At 41.7% G+C, this 13787-nt stretch overlaps 1 protein-coding gene across 3 annotated transcripts in view; it reads left to right on the plus strand.

Annotated features, from left to right (window-relative positions):
* Positions 1-13787, plus strand: part of MYH11 (myosin, heavy chain 11, smooth muscle) — a 54220-nt gene that overhangs the window by 15681 nt on the left and 24752 nt on the right. Inside the window, exons 4-9 of one of the 3 annotated variants that reach the window (XM_010141406.1) lie at positions 5573-5675; positions 5881-5907; positions 9828-9920; positions 10835-10898; positions 12648-12746; positions 13723-13786. In XM_010141406.1, the coding sequence (XP_010139708.1) occupies positions 5573-5675; positions 5881-5907; positions 9828-9920; positions 10835-10898; positions 12648-12746; positions 13723-13786 (450 nt within the window). Of the gene's footprint in view, positions 1-5572; positions 5676-5880; positions 5908-7411; positions 7433-9827; positions 9921-10834; positions 10899-12647; positions 12747-13722; position 13787 lie in introns of all 3 variants that reach the window. The other 2 variants (XM_010141407.1, XM_010141408.1) reach the window with 2 other exon arrangements.

The raw sequence follows: 13787 nt of genomic DNA on the forward strand, positions 1-13787 counted from the left end.
CAGGAGAGTCACAACAGCAGTGTCAAAACGCAAGCACCCCAAGTACTCTGTGCTGCGTGCTTGGTACTACTCCTGCACAGTTATTCCACTGTTAACAGAGCTCCCCTGGAAACCAAAGGCTTGCTGGGATGCCGAGTAACTGGGACTCGCCTGAAATGCTGCTGAAATCAAAACAGATTTGAGAGCTAGGTGTGATTCCGTGTTTCTGAGTATAAACATACCCATTCGTGGGACTTCACCCTCAGCTCATTGAACCTCCCCTCATTTGGTTGCACTCCTTTTCAATCCTTGACCTTTGTGTGATTAATGCTGAAAATGTTCCATCTGTCTTTAATGCTCATGGGTTCTACTGCTTCCTCGGGATTCCCCATCTTTCCTAGATTTAATTATTTCCTCTGCATTTTATTAATAACCACTCACACACTGCCTTTGCCCTGCTCTCCTCTCTGCACACATCCTTTCTGCTGTTAGCTCGTTCCCAAGGGCAGCATCACTGAACATCCTCTCACGTCATTCCCTGCCAGTCGCTCTCTACCTCTTTACAGTCAGCCTTAAAACTACCATGCACGTCTACAAGCTGCTTCTCTGGAACACAAGAAACTTTATAACATGGCTGTGCTTACTAACAAATACATCTGTGGCTGCATTATTATAATGTAACATAACATATATAATAAATATACAACATGGAATACTGCACGAAGGGCATGAAATCTTACCGGTTTGCCTGCCTGAAAAGTGAGCAGTTAGGACTTTGCCATCCTTGCGTTTCGGTCCCTGTACTGTTCCGAGCAGCCTTCACTGCTCTGCCTGGCCATTGGGGTTCCCCGAAATTCCTGCCTGCGCTCAGGCCTCCCCCACTGCAGTCTCTGTTCTTTGACGTCTGAGTTGGCCATGAAATATTGTGTATTCGCTCTTGTAAACACCGTGCTGGTCTGTGCTGACCACCACATTAGATGGTGCTCAAGGAAAAATCCTAAGAAATCTGTCCAGTTACTCAGAGACCTGAGCACTGGCAACGCATCAGCAATTAAGCATGAACTGGCTAAGCAGCGGCCACTGAACAGGCTTGTGACTTTTCAAGATTCTTCCAGCGTAACAGTAGAGGCACCAGCCCACAAAGGAGACTCCTGGCCTTTAAGTTGTTTGGTTTCTAAAGAAACAAGTGGATTCTCCTGAACTTTTCAAAAGGTTTTTTACTAAAAATTCCACAGGTGCTTATTTCCACACGGGTGTTTTAGAGATCTCCCCTTAAACTTCTCTGACCTTGGGGTTATCATATTTTAGCCACTGCCTGAAAAGAGTGGGTAGGATATTTTCTAGAAAGCAGATGTGGCTAAAAGAACTGTGTAAAAGTTTCAGTTAAACAAACAAACAAACAAAAATCCTAAATGAATGAGAAAAAAATCTGATCAAAATTCTGAATGTTTGGGGTAATGTGAAGCCTGTGAAAACAAATGCTTGTGGAACACTTGATTTGTACATATAATCAAATACTTTCATTACTGTTTACCTTTCTTTTATACGTGTGTTTAGTTTGAATAGCTTCTATAAACACATGGTAGCAGGGTGCTATTGCCCCTTAATTTGATACAGGCAAAATACTGGGGGAGGCAGTGGCCATTCTGCCCTTTTCCCTTTCTTCCCCCTCTCTCTTTTTGGACAAACTCTCCAGAGCCTCACCCAGCCATGGAACTTCAGCCCTCTTTCTCCCCTGACACGTGTCAAGAAGCAGAGTCATCCAGAACACCCTCCAAACTGCAAAGCCCCATAAGTCAAAAGACTCCCCCACGAGAGAGCTAAACTCTTCACTTTCCCAGCTCACTAAATCTCAAAGGCTGGAGCTGCCAAGTGCTGCTGCCTGGCCCTTCTCCTGTACAGATATCTCGCTTAGCTGGAGAGCTGGGGTGGAGCTTGCTGCTGAAGCAGCTTGGTCTCTTTTGGGAATTTTTTTGTAAGTAAACTAGTAGGATCAGTGGGCTGGCTTCTGAGACAGGTCTCTAGTGCGGTACAGTTGGTCTAGGACAAAGACTTTCATCGTCTTTGCACATCTCACATTGCAGGGTGAAGCCTGCCAAGCCCTAATGGGATTTAGAGCACCTCATTGACTGCTCTGTGCGCAGAGCCTTCCCGCAGTGCCAGCACAGCCCGATTAAGAGATGTGTGAATGGGCAATTTGTGTGGTTCACTGCATACTGAAACAAATGATGGAAATGAATTCTGCTGTGACTTTTTACATGTTTCCAAAAATGGAATTAAACTAAGGCTTATAATAGTAAAATAGAAAGCTTTCAAATTTAAAAAAAATACACTTATTAGGCTGATTTTTTCCCAGTTATGCCCAAACACACTGTGGATTACAATCTGTACCACAGGCTCACACCACAACAGTGGGGCAAACTTACTAGTCTCACCTTGTCCTAATTTGGAAAACTATTCTAACCGGGATAATTTTCATTTAAGGTGAAGGTAATGGAGTCATGGAGGATTTAAGTAGCTGATGTACAAAACCTCTTATTAAAGCTGAGTACTATATGTGTAAGCTTATGTGCTTTTAACCTGGACTGAGTTCCTAAAACAATGCCTGGCAAGAAATGAGGGAAGATTAAAGTATGCCACACAATGTGACAGCAGTGTTTTAGAAGAGCAAGCCTGTAAGCCTAGTGGACCTTTTCCTCTGGGAAGACCAAGGATTTTGTTAGGAGGAAAACATGGATGGGAAGCAGATAACGTACAGCTATTAGGCTGATCCAAACTGTGCAATTGGACCTGCTTTTCACAGGGGTTTTTTGTGTTCCCCATCTAAGCTGGGTGCAAAGAACAGCACTGGCAGTAAATGTGCTACCTCTGTGCATGGCCGGCAACAGAATGATTTCAGATGCTTCTATTAAATGATCAGTCTTCCCAAAAGAATCATAATTAGGACAGCAGTAACAGTGTTTATATGGTGAACACCCACTTTGGAACTTAATTTAGCGATAAAGACTGAGGAAAACCGGCACTCAGAAGAGAGGAGCAGATGCCTTCTGGGAGGATGCCTGTTGTGTGTGGTGCATGACAAAACCACTGAAAGATGCTTGCAAGAAAAAGACCCGTCTTTAAAAATTCAGTTACTAAGCCCGAGAGAGCACGTGGATTTTAAAAAGGTGGGATTCCTCATATCGCCTTGCAATGAAAGTTGTTTCTGCCATCTCAGAAACAGTAGTTCAAGGCGGATGCAGAGAAAAAAAACAGCAGGACCAATTCTGTTGCAGCTCAATAGTTCTAGGAAGAATTTCATCCGCTTGTGAAGCAAGCTGAGAGATTCGCATGCTCTCCTCCTCCTGGGTCTTTCCCCTTGAAAGCTTCCTGTTTAAAAGCACCAAACCCGATCTAGCAATTCCTCCTCATTAGTTTTCAGACACATGGTATTTTATCACTGAGATGAAACGTAGACATTGTCATACAGCTGTGATTCGTCCTTCAGAGTATGAGGTCTACCACAGCTCCTTAACAGCTACTTGCTTATCACACCTGTTTACTGTCATGGACATTTAGAAATGACCTGATGTGTTGAAAAGTTAGGTGTCTTCATCAGCTACGGACATTATTCTTCATTACTTACTGACATTAGAGATTTTTTTCCTATTTGTAGCTTTTGAGATCCTGCCTGTTTTCCATCTCATGTTGAAGCATTTCCATTTTATGATGAAGAACTTTTTATTGTCCACTTCAAAAGGAAGTTAAAGCCTCAAAATCTATCTGCAGAAAATAAGAAAACTCTCAGCCTGTGCAGGAGCAAAGTTAAAGATGAAAGCACAGAACAAAATGTTAAGTAACTTAAGCATTACAGTATGGTAGGATAATTACAAGTAAAATGATACCATATATGGTAATACACAGGGAGTCAGGGGAAAGCCAAATGATGGGCACTGTTGCCCTGGGAGAAAGGAAATGCAATTCATGTAGTGATGAACTACAAATAACTTTTAATAAAATGGAACAGTGCAAAGCCTGGGGTTTGTTTGAAGAAAGTTTTTAAAATTTTTTTTCTAAAGAAACAAAGTTTTAAGGTAGATTTATTTGAAAACTTTGTATGCATATGTCTTCAAATTGGTGTGCTTGGTTTGGAATTGTTCCCAGGACACTTAATTTTTATCAATAGAACATGGAAATGTTTCAGCACTGAAGCCCAGGCAGACAACTGTGCAAATTAACCCAGCTCTTAGGAAAAGGAACATATTCATCTCGATTATTTCTGGTTAACATTCTAAAAGCCAGAAGAAACACTTCTCATTGTGTCATACCTTAGGCAGGAATTGTTTCTGGTTTCTGAAGGTTTCCATCAATGTCATTTCGTCTTGAAAGTTCTGCCCAGCACTTACTCGTATTTTTATGTCCATTTTTCACTGGTCCCTTGGTAGGGAAAATTAACTCCTCTATTTCCTAATTAGGAAAAGAAGCAGAACTGCAATGGATCCAGCTGAATAGTTTCAGCTTCAAAAGAGTTGTCAAATATCCATGGGATTCTTCAATGTATTGTTCTTTCTATTTTTAAGTCAATTTTAGTTTAAATCCAAAGACAGAGGTCCATCTTACAGTCAGACTGTGGCCCTCCTCACAGCACTGGCTTGATACAGTTGAAAGAACGAGTTCATGACATCCACACCCACTTTAATACCTGTTTGATTGCTGAGACAGGACAGTATAAAAACATTTTTGTCTATATAATCATCAGAACCAAAGGTCTCTAGAAGACATGAGACAATGTAATGTGACACTTAGAGAGGGAGAAATAGGCTGGAAATGTTCTTCTGAGAAAAGACTAAATCTGGACCTTGTACCTGTACTTTGAAACCACTATTTTACTTCAACAGACGGCTTAAGAGTTGCAAATAAACTTGACCGTGGAGGTCGTCCGGGCAACGAACAGTTACCCCTGCCTTCCTGCTTCCCAAGGGGCCCTGCGCGAAGCACAGCCAGGATGCCAGTTCTGCTGGTCAGACATCTCCCCACACAAGATGTCCCTTACTATCCAGTTAGCAAGGACACCTCGGGCAGTCCCAGCTCTGGTCCCACTGAATTCCAGGAGCATTTGAGCACGGAGTTCAGATAAGGCGGGATCATGCACTTTTTCTCCAGCACCGATACAAGCTGTTACTCTAATGCCAGAGTTTCAGAAGAGAAAATTATTGTGTTACTGCTGATGTTTTTTCTTATTGCTGTACCACATCATAGTTAATGTTGTATTTTTTGGTCTTAAAATACAAGCAGACTCCCTGCCAGCTCCACTTCTCATAAATGTTCAGCTGCTGCCAAAGCAAGATGAACTGCTGTTCAAAAATGCATCATGTTCTAGAATTGCCTTAAATGGCCCAATGTCCAGTCAAAATACGAATGGGACAGAGATCTAGCTCTGATAACGTCTTCTTTGCATGCTGGAGTCAGGTGGATTTGAAAAGATGGTGCTCGGGGGTAAACACCAACTGAGCCAGGCAGTTTCCAGTCCTGTTTTTATCCACGAAATACATCACATGGCAGAAGGAGCCCACTAGTTACCTACCTTCTTTTGTGTTATTTTCTTTCCCTTCAGAGGTGAATCTGGTGCTGGCAAGACAGAAAATACCAAGAAGGTCATTCAGTACCTGGCTGTTGTTGCTTCATCACATAAGGGCAAAAAGGACATCAGCATCACCGTAAGTGAGCTCTTCTGCTTTTCAGCTCTTCGTCAAGCCTGTTAGGACTGTACTGAGATGACTGTGATAAAGCAAGTCAATGTCTCTGACTTGCCAAACAGTCGACATATTAAGAGTACAAAATTACGTCACAACCCTATGTTTATGGAACAAAAAATTTTGTTTGACACCCCCTTAGGCATCAATTCAGAATGTACTTTGCTAGAAGACAAATATTCATAGTTTTCCATATGCAGAGCACCTATTTATATCCTAGCATGAATATCGTGAATTCTGCAAGGCCTTGGGTCCTTATTTTACCCTTGGCCCCTGGCAACTAAGAAGTTTAGGAAAGACTTTAACACGTTGTCCAACTGCATCACAAAAATGTGTACCAGCGTTTAAACTTCCAAAGTTGTGATTGGTTTTGTTAGCAAGTGAGTTTTCTTACTAACTAGCAAAGAGTCCCAGTATAAAACTTGTGGTTTTGATCTTCTGTCGGAGAAAACCATTTTGAAAAGTGCAAATGTTTCCAAGTACTTTGCTCCTTCAAAATTTGTAATAGTCTTGCCTTAGTGACTCAGTTAATTTTTTTGCTCTGAACCGTAACACAAACGTGTACCTGTTGAGTTCCTGGGGATCGTTAGTGTGGCTGAGGCTCTCAAACTGCCTTTGCTGTTTTCTGTGATACAGCTCCAGGTCCTACATAATTTCCAGCCTTTTGAATGTTACTCAAACTTCTGTAAAAAAACCACAACAATTCACTTTTATGACAAAACAGGGTTAATGCAGGAAGATGTTCCAGTATGTCCCAAATGCAAGACTGTGTCCAAAATAAGTAATTAGTAGGATAGTGGGAAACGAAGTAAAACTCTCACGAGCACACCTGGGCTGGGTCTTGCAGCTGCCCTCGCCCACCCTGTATGCTGGCAGAGAGGACTCCAGAGCAGTGTGCAGCCTGGCCTCTTCCACCATAAATAACTGTTGTTTACGTACAGCAGATTCTGCTTTGGGGCAGAGGAGGGAGAAGATTTCCCTTTGGGTAGTGTTTGCTAGAAATCTATGATTACATTTAATGGAAACGGTCCAAGGCTAAAGGCATCATTTTCCTTTGTTGAATGTTTATGCAAAAAAAATTATTTCTTTCTACTGGTCCCTGTTCAGCAGCTGGGGAAATGAACTTGTGGTTTCAAGGCCATCCCTAACAGGCAACCCTAACAGCGGTTGCTGCTGATTCCTCCAGGGAATTACATGAGTCTCAGGATAAAATTGGCCCTGAGACAGACCTGAAGGCACATATCCACCAGCCAGGAGCTGAAAGAAAGTGTGAAGCTTGTTCTATAACGTGCTGACTGTAACTCAGAGACTGGGACTACTGACACTGCAGTCAGTGTTAAAAAATGAATAGTCGTTAAAAAATGAATAGCAAAATGCCTCTGTTGCACTAGGGAAGAACTGGGGATATACCATAAAAATATCTGTCCTTGTCTGGTCCTGGCAGGGTAACCTGGGACTGGATCCAAACCCCATCCCTTTGCTTCAGGGGCTTTTTTTCTTCAGTTACAATGTTCCGTATGTGTTAATGGTATTTGTACTCTCGGTACGTCTGCGATAGATTGTTTGTGTTTGCCTTTGTATTCCTGCTTTATCTGTGTGGAAACTGTGTATTGGTTATTTTAATACAGGAAAAACAATAGAAATGTCTGTGTAATGGCAATGATACTGACACTTGTTTTATACCACGTTATTCAATACAGCAAGGTCCATCTTTTTCTTACGTGAGTAACTTAGACTGTTTGATGTGTGTTTAAGGCACTGAGTGTAGAACTGCATGCTATTGTTGCACCTTGAAAATTCAAGAGAGATTTTGTTGAAATATGTTGTATGAGATGATAAAAAGCAACAATAGCGCCAAATGCTCTCACAGATCAACCCTAACTGTGTCAGGCTCCATGGCAGGGAATGCGGTCTGACACAGGCAGGGCCATCTTTCAAATTTCACCCTCTCTATTTGTGTGTGTTCCGATCGCTATAGTTTGAACGAAATTTCCCACGATCCTGAAAGAGCCACTCAGCCTGAAACTGAGCAATGTGATTTCTGAATGGGGATACCCAAATGCTTTCCGTGCTTCAGGTTGAACTCTCTAGGACTGTTGTGAAATAATTCCTAAACCTCACGGAGTTTGACTGACGTGTTTGGCTGCATGCTTTCCCTTTGATATTGCTTTCAGTTTTACGTTTATCTGTTGAGAATTGTTCACATCCACAAGTTAGCATGCTTTTAGCTCGCTGCAACGATGTGTAACAGAGCAAATCCCACTGCAGCGTGTGTCTGCAGGCGTGTTACGGCAGCTCCTTACAGCCCCTCGTGGGCCCTCCTGTAGCGTGGCGGGCTCTACCCGCAAACCACTGCTTTGGGAAAACAGGCAGGTTTGCCAGAATATTCTTTCTGTTTCTGTACCAGGCAAATAGGAATCTTTTTTTTTAAATGGGGTCTTTTGTTCCCCCAGTCTGACTGCTGCCTCTCAGACTTTAGCTATGACAAAGAGCAACGTGTTGCTCCTTAGTTAACTTAGTTCTTCATTTGACAAACACTCTGCAAAGAATCTAATCGGCTGCTGGCATCAGCTCTGCCGTGGAGTTCAGCGGACCTACAGCTGCACACAACGCTGTCGGTTTGGAGCCAGTTTTATACCCCAAGTTTGTAGCATAGTTCAGTTCTCACTACAAGCAGGTGGTACCTGTCTCAGTTTAGCAGACAAGGGTCTATTTTAGCTTTCACCATCTGATTTCAGCAACACCCTATGCATATAGTGGCATTTTTAATCAACAGAGAGTAACCGGAAAAAATTTCTCAGTACAGAGAAACTTGAGGGACTGTTAGGAATTCATCACTCGTTCCAGGACTCCTGTATTAGCTTGTTTGGAAGTCTTCCCTCTTCCTCCCACTCGTAGGTAGTAAGTTTGGGGGGATTTTCAGCGGGTTTTTTTCTTTTTTTCAAAATGCAGTCTTGATACGCGCCTTAGCTCTCACAAGATCTGGGCTCTCAGGAAGGTGCTCACACTCCTGTCTTGTGACCTTGCAGATAAGTTCAGCCATTTGTTAACAATCTGTTGCTTTTTGGTGATACTTTTGAGGCAGCTCTCATCATTGCCATAAGCTACAAGGCATTCAGGAATGGCATTTAGAAAAAGTTTATCAGTTTTGCACACTAATTGGGAAGCACATTCATTTTGCAAATTGTTTCCCTTAGATTCAAGCTAAATATTGCCTTAGTTTCTAGTTAAAATTATTTAAATGATATAATACTATCTATCAAGGACTTATTCCATTTCAGGGTGAGTTATTTGAAATAATGCATGTTACTGCAGAGTGGTAGTCAAAAAATAGGATGACAAGAAGCAAATGTGAATGTGAGTGACCTCACGGGACAGAGCTGAACTAAAAGTTCAAAAAAGCTGTATTCATAAGTGAAAGCTTTTCTCAACTTCATTGATCTGTTTAGAAAGAGTAGCATTAAATGCATGCTTGTTTCATTGCATGATTTGTTTCATTAGCAATTACCATCGCAATTAACAATATAACGCGAAGTTTGTGTGTTTGCATGAGAACACTTGAAAGTTTGAAATAAATCAATGCATTTTCATATTTAACCTAAATAGCCTTGCATGGATCATTATTAATAGACTTGATGAAATCTGCTTTGTAACTTTGTGCTGCGTTACATTAAAATGATTCTTGGCAAGTTATCCTAATTACTTTGTCATTTGCTAGCAAAGGATGTCAATAAACTAACTTGAAAAAGACATGCTAGAGGGTCCTTTAAGAATATCCCTTCTAAAAATGATATTAAACTGGAAAAAGAAAATTGACATTGAATGACCCTTTTTTGTTAAGAAAGGCCAGTCGTGATGCTAAACCGATTAATAGACGGATCTGTCACAGGCAGCAGGGATGGGAAAGGGTCATGTCCACAGGACACCAGTCAACTGCACAAACACATAAACACGAGATTAACAGAGAATGAAAACAAATCCAGATGAAGTGCAGTATTCAGGAAAAAAAAAGTCAGAGGCTTAAACTACCTTCCACATTTTTCTCCAGTGTACATGTGTTGGTTTTAATTAAGTAATTATGAAGTTTAGGGTTAACTGCATCTGAATGAATTTTAGGGTGAGCTGGAAAAACAGCTTCTACAGGCAAACCCTATTCTTGAAGCTTTTGGAAATGCGAAAACTGTGAAGAATGACAACTCCTCCAGATTCGTAAGTAGGAGAAATCCAGCTGGTGGGGGGGGGCGGGGGGAGACCGCATCTTTTAAAACACAATATACAGACAGCAGCCCTCATCAGTGCTTCTCTCTAAAGAGCTTCTTAAGACTAATCCATTAAAAACAGTTTAGACTTCCTCTCTGAAACAGGAATTTGGCGTTATAGAAGATTAATTATCATGCTCAAGCTTGACAGTAGTCCTCTCACAACTTAGCAGTCTGTGTGTGTGCCCTTCCAGAGGCAATTCCTGCTTCAGGACATATCCATCTTCAGAATATTTGCAAATAAAACCTGTACTTGCTTTTTCTTTGCACCACTATGAGCATGTATCTTGTAAGGTGTGACTGTTACTTAGCAAGAGTGGTTAATACATTAAATCAAAAACTACAGAAGAACAGACACACACACAGAATCAAGTTAGAGTGACGTGAACTGGGGGCTGTCACTATTTGACGACAGTTTTTTCTGGGACTGCTGGCAGATGGTTGTTTTCCCTGGGGACCCTCCTCTCCCATCTCCGTGCTCTCTCCGCAAAGTTCAGGAGTCTGTGCAGGTGACTCTTAGCAGAGGGAGTTGCACAGATCCAATGCTATTCCCTCATTGACCTTGTGGAAATTGAAGTAGAAAATAGATGTTGTCATAGCCCCAGCTTCCAAAGCCTGGCTCAACTTACTCTTTTCCATCTAAGTGCCTGAACGAAATGCTGGGGCAAATCTCTGCGGAGGGAACATCAGAGAAGTTCTCTTCCTTTCAGGCTTTTCCACAGGTTGTCCCAGCAGGAGGGAATCAAGCATGTTATTCTTAGGAGGATGATGTACACATCGTATTAAACAGGCTAGATACTAATACTGGAAAACCTGGCATAAGCTGAACGAACAGTCCAATGTGGATCTTCTTTTTATTCACAGGGCAAATTCATCCGCATCAACTTTGATGTGACAGGCTACATTGTTGGAGCAAACATAGAGACTTGTATCCTTTTCAGTGAGCTGCCCTGGAAGCTAACTGGGGTGAGCAGAAGGAAGTAAGATAAACAAGCTCCATTGCATGTCTAAGAAAGGCAAATATTGCTGAGGCTGGTATAAACAAAGATGAAGGGAAGAGGCTCCATCTATGCTGATACCAGGGTCTCAGTTCGTCTTACGCCCTTGTTTACATTTTTGGGTCTGTTTCCTCAGCTATAGGAAAGTGTGCTTTTCCACACGGACAGCTTCAGAACATGGAAGCACTGTACCTAAGGCAGTGGCAGGGGACTTTAAAAACAGAGTCCCAATAATATGATAATGGGAAAAGATCGTTTTGTGGTTAATGTTGCATGTGATCTTGAGAGCTATGCGTTTGCTTTGCTCTGTATCAACATGATCCTGCGTGGGTCACTCTGGTTCCCTGTGGTCTACATTTCCAGCTGCAAAATGAGTTTAGAAACTTCACTGTTTCTTACTGGTGCTGTGACAGCACTTCAAAAAAACCACAGAAGGCTTGGTATTATCACTACAGTTTACCCAGGAACTTGGAGTATGCTTCCCAGTTTTCCAGTCCAGGTTTGGCACTTTGTCCTGGTCCTGACCACATGTGGGGATGAAGTCCAGAAGCTCAGTACGATCTCAGCCCAGCCCTGCGCACCCTGGCCTCTGTGAGGGAAGGGGCCGGACCCTTGCAGATGGAACGAGCAAGGCTGTGGCTGCATGTGCCCTGCTGTGCAGGTACAGCAAAGGTCAGGTGTGCTGCACCGGGACAGAGGCATTCCAAGAGAAAGCACCGAGAGGAACCTGTTAAGGAAGAGGTCTCTGTGAAACCTAGTACAGCAGCTTTCTAGTTCATGCCTGGAGGAGTGAAGGGTCATTTTAATACAAGCAATACACCTGTCTGTTCCACCCCTCTGAAGGCTTCATGTTAACAAAGACAAGTGGCAACATCAGCCAGTATGATACCCCAGAGAGCATCAAGTGCTGGATATTTCCAGAGAAGTTGTCTGCTCTGGATGTTAAATACTGTCCTGCTGTTTAAAATGACACGTCCAGAGCAGAGAGCTATATATCAACAGCGTGATGTATTTTTCAGGAAAAAAGTACAGACATGTCGGAGAAATTCAGCTTAGCCTGACTTTGCTTGCTAAGTACTGTTGCCTCTTCCCTTGGTTAAGTCAGTGAGATAGTGGGTTTCAATGAACAAATTAAGATGTAGCCGGGTTCCTCAGGGTCTAATTTTTTTGGTCTTAACTGAAGTTTTATCTGTAGCACTATAACTTTTAAGGAGTGAATCACCAACTGCTGTTGAAGTACTTGCAGCAGTGACAACTTCATCTTTAGTAGCTTATAGTCACAAAAATGGACCATAAAGTTTACTTTTATTGCTTTTATACCTACAATACTGGCCTCGAGCTTTTTTCTAGCAGCCCCATCTTACGTTGAAAGAATCATATTGGTACTTTAAAAAGTGGTGTGAATTCTATTTTTAAATATCTGATTTTAGAAGCATTTATGTCTATTGTTGCGCTTATAGCCGCGATTACCAGCATTTACCATACAACGAGAGGTAGGAAATTGATCTAGTCATCGTAGTAGAATTATACCAATGGCAGAGCTCCTGCCACAGAATTAGATGCATGTTCGTGTTAGGCAATTACTTTAACAATGCTATTGATGGTTCTGAGGCTGATGGCATAACTAAGGAAGGACTGAAATATATCATTGATTTTTTTTTAACACACTTGACAAACAGATTTGCTTGAAAAATCCCGTGCCATTCGTCAGGCTAAAGATGAGCGAACATTTCATATCTTTTACTATTTGATTGCTGGAGCTTCTGAACAAATGAGAAGTAAGTTACTTGGTAGTGATTCTTAGATCTCATTGAACAGGCTGAGCAATGGCTTAAGTGCTTTATCTTAACACATTTAATTGTATGTCATTCAATCCTTTCTATAAACAAACAGCTGTTTAGCAATAGAAAACAATTCTCTTAAGTGAATGATTAAAAAAAGCCTCAATTGATGTCCACCTGTTTGAGTCAGGCTGTTTGCTGTTTACAGGATGTTTTAATTTACAGGAGATGTAAATGCATTCAGATCCCATCTTAAATGATATCAAGAAGATGAATAGGGAAGAGTTATTTGTTTTTTGTTTTTTGGGTTTTTTACATAAGAGAAATTTGGATTCCCAACAAAAATATTGACTTGTGGCTTTAAAATAAATTAAGAGAATGTCTTTCCCACAGCACATTATTACTTTGAAACCAATAGCTTCAGAATGCTGGGAAGGTGAAAAGTGTAAGTGAATCCAAAAAATACGGCATCATTCCCTAAATCCTGGTTGCCAAAGAACGTATAAAGTAATGGATAACTCTGTATTTTCGCTGGTTATTATGGCCCTTACCTAGGAATTTGTTGTGGCCACAGTATAGGGCTGAAGAGTCTTTTGGTCTGGCCCACTGTGGTGTTACCTGGTTCCATTCCATTACCCAGTACAAACGCCTACAGGAAGAGCTGTTATTCCGAGTAGGTTACACACAGCATTAAATGAAAGACTTCTGGAAGAACAGCTTGCAGTCCATAGGGTGCAAAATTCCACCGAGGGACAGCTACATTCCTCAGCTGCAAATGAAAACGTAACACAACCGAGCTTGCTAAATGAAGAGTTATTTTGAAAATATTTGTGCACCACTAGACTCCTCGTACAAGCTGAGTCTTCCTGTGGTGAAAACACTGGGGTTTTCCCTGTTGTTCCCTGAGAGAACTCATGAACTAAGAGCACTAGGTTGATGCACTAAAGTAAAGCTTTTCTTCTTTGCTTTTTAGATGATCTGCTGCTGGAAGGCTTCAACAATTATACCTTTCTGTCTAATGGCCATGTGCCCATTCCT

Source organism: Buceros rhinoceros, unplaced genomic scaffold (genome assembly GCF_000710305.1).
Source record: "Buceros rhinoceros silvestris isolate BGI_N320 unplaced genomic scaffold, ASM71030v1 scaffold4418, whole genome shotgun sequence".
NCBI lineage: Eukaryota > Metazoa > Chordata > Aves > Bucerotiformes > Bucerotidae > Buceros > Buceros rhinoceros.